Below are 7782 nucleotides of genomic sequence, written 5' to 3'. Positions count from 1 at the left end.
GGTCACCCCAGCCAGAGCAAGCTGCAGATCTCAAGGAGGAGCTGTAGACGTCTCACCACAAGTTGTGTGAATGTGACCATGCTCACTGGACAAAAAGTTGTGTGTACACAGGTAGGAAACGAAACCAAAACTGAAAACACTTTAGGAATTCAAGATGATTAGATTCTATTAACATCTTTTGCTTTACATTACTGCTGGCATTACATTCTCAATGAAGTATATAAAAAGCCTTCAAAAGATAAAATGTCATATTGACTAGGATGTGTTATCCTGTGAGTGATAGTAATTAGTCTATAAGCTCAAGTTAAGAAACTAGGTGGGAATGATTGAAGTCTAGTGAAGAAACAGACACCCTAAGACACAGTCAGTGAAAGGCAATTCCCGCCACTGCTGTGTGGCTCTTAAGAAGGTCACTGAGAGCCAGACACCTTGGGACTAGCATCATCAGCTCACACACACAGTGTTTCTGATGTGCTAGCAGGTGGCTGAACCACTCACTTTCGACCCTGCATCCTCACCTGCAAAAGGAAGGAAACAATTCTCTACTCAGAGAGGAACAGCATGAGAAGAGAATGCGCTGCTGAGCGAAAAGCAAGTCTGCTCCTCACCTACACAGGGCTGCACAGGCACGACAGGTCTCATTTCATCTCAGGCAGAACAATGCTCAGGTGACCCACGATCACTCTGCCGTCGTCCATGGGGTTGGCACTGCCCCAGACAGACTGGCTCAGAGGAGGGGTCTACACCTGCAAGGGCACCTTGTTTACTATGGAAAGGGTCCGAGTTTGGAGGATACATTATAGGCTGCCTCAGCCATGCATTTTGACTTCCTGCTTCTGTGTTTCCTTCCTACTGGGCTTCTCACCAAAAGTCTTCAACTCTTCTCGCCTCCTTTTGGATCTTCTATTGTCGAACTTTGGGAACCACTGGTTTTTCTACACAGAATGAGCATTATCACTTCCACTTAACATGTGAAAGGACGGAGGAGGAGGATGGATAAATGCAAAAGTACAGACAAAGTGCTCAAGAGTCCTGAACTTAACTACCCAACTTGGGAGAAACATGGGCCTACAACTCAAGCTTTCCAATTACGATGCTCAGGTGCCTTCTTAAAGTCCCTGAAAAAAGGACGCAGAATAATCTGTGTACATGATCCACATATATTTTTGTAGACTTGGATTATATAGGTTATACACATGATCTAAATAAGATGGGTTAGATGTTTACAGTGGGAGGTGGCTTCAAACAAAGAGAAGGAAGGAGGGAAGGGAATGCGGTTCCTGTCATAGAAGTTTAGAATAGCGTACGCTGTGCAGAAGTATGCTGGGAAATACAAGCAGATAATGTCATGAATTTTAGTTCTTAAAACAGAATAAATGAAAATACTAGGGCCAGAAAGATAGCTCAGCAGACTAAGCACCTGCTTAGGAAAGCGCAGGGACCAGTGTTCAATCCCCAGTACCGCATGCTGTGCCAGCACTGGTCCCACTCCCCGGGTGTGCTGAGCACGCAACTTAGTCCGGGTGTGGTGATGCAAGCCTGTAATCCCAGCACTGGAAAGGCTGAAAACAGGAGCATCACTACAAGTCCAAGATGTGAGTCCAAGCTGCATAGTGAGACCCTGTACCAAACACATTAAAAAGAAAAAAGAATATAATGATGTAAAAAAAAGATTAAATAGCTCTCTATGGTGAGTAACATGTGTTTTGAGATAGAGTCTGACCAGAGTGAAATAAGTCATCCCTGAGATGACAGCTGAGGGGCAACCAGTTCACTTCCATCTTCTGGGCCTGCTCTTAGGTTTCTCTGTCGCACAGCAGAATATGATCATCAACTAGCAAACCGTGGACGGTCTTTAAGAGTTGAGACCCTGTGATTTGTCATCCAAAGCAGGACACCAAAGAAGGAAGACAACACTCACAGTAATGAAGAGGAGGACAATGCACCATCTGCCTTCTACATAGGGCAGATTGAACCTTTAAGACTCCATGCTCCACTTACCCCTTCCAACCCAAACAGAAGCTGTGCCTGTCTAGCTGGATTAAATAATGGACTTGAGCCTTCAAGTATTTTGATTAGCATTGTTCATGGAAACAGAACACACACACACACACACACACACACAAAGCACACAAAGGTCATCTTCCCTGGTATCCCTACACATTATCCTGGACAGATAGATCAAAGCCAGCAGGTTTCTGAAGGTGGTTCAAGTAACACAACCTGATGTGCATGAACTCCAAGCCCAACAGGTCCACTGAAAATCATAACTAACCTTTTCTTTCCTGACAGTGACTCAAGCATCATGCCCTGCCCATTCCAGCCCATAGGTTCCCAGATAGCACATCCAATTAGCCCCACCCCTGGCACCACCATCAACCACACTCACCCTGCCCTCTTGCTCCCTATCTCTCTCCTGAAACAGAGATGCCCTGGCCCACTTTCACTGCCCTGAAGTCTGAGTGATTTCTGCTCAACGCCCACAGCTATTCCCTCCCTGTCACCCTCTGCTCCTGCATGATCGAAGCCCACTTCATGCAGGAACAGCAAGAGGCAGAAGGGCTGGGGAGGAGTGGAGGACAGCTGCCAACCAGCGTGCTCAACATGAGAAGCCTTTGCCTGAAACTTTTTACGACCCATATAATTTAGTTATTCGACTCAGTGAATTGTAGTTAACACAAGCAGTCACTGCTGTACCCTCAGTGCCAGCACTGTCCCTGATATGTAATAAAAGCTCAAGAATTTGTTGAGAGCATAAACAAATAAATGGATATGCGTAATTTAAAGGTATATGTATCATATAACCACTTCCCTGGGTAGGTCACAAAAAGGAGGTCCATTAATTTCTAACACAGTTCGAAAATCAATAACCATTACACTTAATGGGAATGTATATATATTATTTTCAACCAGTTACTATCATAGCCAGAAAATGAAGAGTTCTACATGTTTAAAGCACAATGCTTTGTGGGCCTTATTTGGGTCCAATGGTTAATGGAGTATAGGTACTGCGTGCTGTTAGTGCCTCTGGAGCTCCTGGGTCCAATGGCTAATCATTAAGAAAATTCCTGAAAATTACGTCACAGGTGAGAACCTGGAGCACTGAAACACCTGGCAGACCAGCTGGGCCACAGGGCCCTAACCTGCAAGGGCCCCCACCCTGCAGACTAAACACAGTGAAGCCGCAACAGGGCACTCTGTGCTTCCCCAAGGAAGCCAGAGCTCTGCTGGCTGACCAGAGGGGCCCGGGAAGCTCTGCAGACCAGAGATCTACTCAACAGACCATATTTAGATAATGCTAAAATGTTGTGTCAAAATTGTGTATTTTCCTGGGTAGATTTTATAAAAAAGACACAACAGCTTCTACAGTAGGTGCCTGAAGCACACACTATGTCACTAATTTCTTCCTAGACAGTTGGTTTTAGAATTCACTGACCTCTATAACACTCTTAACATACACACAGCCCTGAAACGTTCATGTGCAAACGCTGTTGCGCAGGACAAATGTTCCTCATGATGTTACTAACATGCACAAGTTCTCTTCAAGAGATGCTAATAAAATTTTTTCCAAAAAAAACCACCAAAACATAAAATACACAAAGTCCTTGCATAGCTCAGTGCTAGATGTCAATAAAATTGAATTTCTGTCTAGTTTAGGTCAACAATGAAAAAGTCAGCAGTTAAAGGGTAGATAAACTTCCCTTTGTCCCTCTCTTCCTGAGAAACTTTCCAATGTTGAAAATCAATTCCTTTTGTCCCCTTGTTATTCATCTGCTACCCATTAAATAGAAACTCTGGGCATTGAGTGATTCCTGCAGTGTCTTTCATCTACAGAAAAGCCTGGTACAAATTAAATTCTGACTCTCCCTCACAAATTATAGATATGTATTGTAGTAGACAATTGATTTATCAGTTCATGCCTTTGAGTTCAGCTTTGTGAGACTAGCTAATTGTACTCTTTTAGCTAAAGTTTCTTAGGGGTTTATGACTGTGATACTTTATTAATTAATGTGGATCATGTCTAGGTTGCTCTGACTTCTTAAAACACTTTCTTAAAAAGTGTTCTGTTACACTTTGGTTATTTACTTCCCAGATCCTTAAGTCATCTGGGCTGTTGGTGAGTGCATGTGTATATATACGTGTGTGTGTGTGTGTGTGTGTGTGTGTGTGTGTGTGTGTGTAATTAAAATGCTGGAAAAATACTAAATAATATTACTTCTGACAGCAACCTTATGTAAATACTATCTTCATGGTTATGAAAAATAATGTGGAGATACAGAATGCATACAAAATATTTCAGACATCTAAAATCATGTTTTGACAATGGAGTTTAAGACCAATAGCCAAAGAAGTGAATCAGAACCCAGCATGCAATATGCCTTTGGAGACCACAAAGGCATATTAGAGCCCTTCTGGTAAAAAAAAAAAAAAAAAAAGGAAACCATGTGTGTTTGTGCACATGCACATGTGTGCACGTGTGACATACAGAGCCAACTGAGTCTTTGAGGAGTACTAGAAAGTCATAAGAATTTCACATTAGGCTATTTTAATCAAATACATTAAAAACCTTTCTAATCTCAATTTTTTTTCTTTTAGGACTTTTTTTTTTTTTTTTTTTTTTTGCGGAACCAGGGATTGAACTCAGGCCCTTGTGCTTGCCAGGGAAGTGCTTATCCTACTGAACCATCTCCCCGGCCTCTTTTAGGTCTTTAATAAATAAGCACAACTAGCTCTTAGTCAATTCCACAAGAGACTTCCAAATCAGTTTACATTTTTTCCCCAAAGCTTTATCTAAAATCTGCTGTAATCTGTAATCTCCTGGGGCCAAAAGAGCACTCTTGTGGTGGAGATCACCCTCTTTCCGGGAAGCCCCAGCCTCACCTCACTGGAGTCTTCCTGCTGATTGATGACAGCCAGCGCGTCCTCCGCCGCCTGCCGCTTGGCCTCAGCCACCGTGCGCTCCATCTTGGCGCGCTCCGTCGTGATCATGTCGTGGGCTTTCCGCTCCGCCTCAGACACAGCCTTCTGCAGCTCTGTCATTGCCTGGCGCTTCACCTCGTTCACGGCCTCCTCTGTGGATGGGTCAGATCGGGAGCAATAGAGAACAGACGCATTAGTGCAGGCCCCTGGACACTGTTGGCCCTTGGACACTGGTTGCCCCTGCTCAGAACCCTACAGAGCATGTACACCTCTCCTCCAAATCACTGTGCAGCTCTGGCTGCCTGGAAAAACTAGCACTCTTTGAGATTCACTTTGGAAAGCAAGGAGTGAGGAACTAGAGTAAGGATTATTTAACTTGCACTCCTGGAAATATATTTAAAATGTAGGTAGCGTTCCTACCACTTCCCTACCAAGTTAGTGTCTGTAGCCCTGAGTCTGAGACCACACTGAGTACTAGAAAGAGAGATCATCCACAAGACAACTGTCTGGGGCCACTCAGACACATGAAGACAAGAGTTCCCTGACTCCGTTAACATGAACCCAGGAAGTTCAAGGGCAGAGTATATAAGTGTTCAGAAAACTGAAAGTGGTACATTTTACATGCACAAAAAAAATGAATGCAAATCATTATTTTCTGGTAAAAAGAAATCAGCATAAGGGTTAAAAGTTAATTCAGCAATTAATACAGACTCTTAAAATTGATGAGCCAAGTGTGGTGGCAAACACTTGGCATCCCAGCACTTGGGAGGCTAAAGCAGGAGGGCCACTGTGAGTTGGAGATCAGCCTTGGCTATGCAGTGAGCTCAAGGCCAGCCTAAAGTGCATAGCTAGACCCTCATCTCAAATAACAAAATCAAATTGATGATGAAATAAATGATCTGGCTTTACTTTTTCTGAAGTTGAAGTTACTTCCTAAGTAATGCAGATATACACTTCTATAGACCAAATGACTTTTAATATGATAGATAGATAGATAGATAGATAGATAGAGATAGATTTCTAAGTTTTAAGCTATTGTCCTTCAGCATCATTAACAGCTCTGGATTACCAACTGTTGCCCTGGACAGACAGCCTCTACTGCCAGCCAGTGCTGTCTGCCCTGGCCACAAACCTCCGATGGGTCCAACAAGCTCTTATTTTTGGCACCAGGAAGGGTGCAAAGATTCAACTAATGTACAACACAAGATTGACAACTAAAACAAGTAATTTCCATTTAAAAAAATTAACTGTTCTAATTAACAAGGGAAAATATCCTCCCCCTGAATTAGTTTATCTAATTTTCATCTTTATTCAAAGCAAAATGACAATGATTAATTGAAAATTTAATAAGCAGTAATTATTAACTTGGCAAACCTAGTATCAATTAACACTCTATTAAAACTAATTATGACATGTTTCATTCAAGTGTTTGCACTTAATTGTTTCACCCACTTAAAAAGCACCTTAATTAAATGTTCTGTTTAATTAAAAACATAGATTCCTAATAAAAATGTTTTACTATAGAGTAAAAATGTAAGGGATGTACATATTCCTACAGTTTCTTAAATTCCTATACAGAGTCTACTTTAGGATGCTCAGCAATTCTCCTGTAGAAGTAACTCCCCGTCGTGACTTCTGTGGCTTATCCCTTCTGGAACATTATTCCTCAAGAACATTTGTTTGTGATTACTGTCTGCTAGATTGTACCAACGAAAATATAAGGGACTGATCCTGACTGGAAATATTAACTAAAAATGTTAAGCCTTTGCTGGCTGCTTCAAGGTATGCACTTACAATCTGGATACAATCAAGATACTGCAGACTGCGCTTAAGGCACCTTCTACACCAGGGGGCCAAAGACGCCTTTATCGCCCTATCATAAACGACTCGGGGCACCAGGGAAGCGCTGCCCTTCTAACTATACAGCCAGGGTCTAATTTAGTTTGAATATTCAAGGTGAATTAAAATTCTATCTAAGTGGTAATACAGGACAATAATTTTTGCTTACGATCAAAGCTGTAGCATGACTAATTGTATATGCAAATCAGGCAATTTGTATTTAAATTATGCATTCCTATTCTAATCCCACAGGCATATACAGATCAGGAAAGAGAATTGGTAGGACATTTGCAAGGTGCTTGAATATTTATTACCAACTGCAAACATTCTCTGATCGTTTGAAAAGAAATATACTGAAGAAAACATTCAGCTCCAGTTTTAAAACCATCTTTATGTTAGGTTTTTTCTAGTTTTATATACATAATTGATATATCCTGAATGCACACGTTATATTTGTTGTTGCTTTAAAGAAAACTACTTTTAGGAAAAACCGATGTGGTGTTTAATATTTTTTTAGGATTTCTAGTCTTTTTAAATGTGCATTAATACATTATTTTCATTTTTGGATCTAAATTTGCATAATTTTGTACATAAAGTATCAACTCTCATGTCTTGGCCTTGATAACTGTACTATCTGATGCAGGTATATTCCTGCTTTTAGGAAATAATAAAATGCTATAAAGAAACACTATTCAAATTACTCCTAAATAATGGGGGAAAAATTTGTACATGTGTATAAAACATGTATCTTTCTCTCATTAGAGAAAATTAAAGAATTTTTTAAAGAAGATATTAAAACAAAATAGTAAGGGCCAGCCAGATAGCTCAGCAGACAAAAGCACCTAGGTGCAAAGACCATGGTTTGATCCCTAGCAGGCTGTGCTGGCCCCACCCTGGGTGGGCTGAGATGGTACTAAGACTGGGTGTGGTGGTGTGTGCCTGCTATCCCAGTGCTTAGGAGGCTGAAAACAGGAGGATCACTACAAGTGCAATCTGTGTAATGAGACCCTGTAGACCATGTAC

General features: G+C 41.5%; 1 protein-coding gene across 2 annotated transcripts in view; it reads right to left on the bottom strand.

The window, feature by feature from the left end:
- The window catches only part of Runx1t1 (RUNX1 translocation partner 1), a 119098-nt gene that overhangs the window by 8273 nt on the left and 103043 nt on the right, over positions 1-7782 (bottom strand). For both annotated transcript variants that reach the window (XM_004641314.2, XM_023701348.1), the window contains exon 10: positions 4882-5072. In XM_004641314.2, the coding sequence (XP_004641371.1) occupies positions 4882-5072 (191 nt within the window). The remainder of the gene's footprint in view (positions 1-4881; positions 5073-7782) is intronic.

This window comes from Octodon degus, unplaced genomic scaffold, assembly GCF_000260255.1.
Source record: "Octodon degus isolate 3935 unplaced genomic scaffold, OctDeg1.0 scaffold00134, whole genome shotgun sequence".
NCBI classification, from domain to species: domain Eukaryota; kingdom Metazoa; phylum Chordata; class Mammalia; order Rodentia; family Octodontidae; genus Octodon; species Octodon degus.
This window is presented reverse-complemented; position numbering and strand designations above follow the sequence as displayed.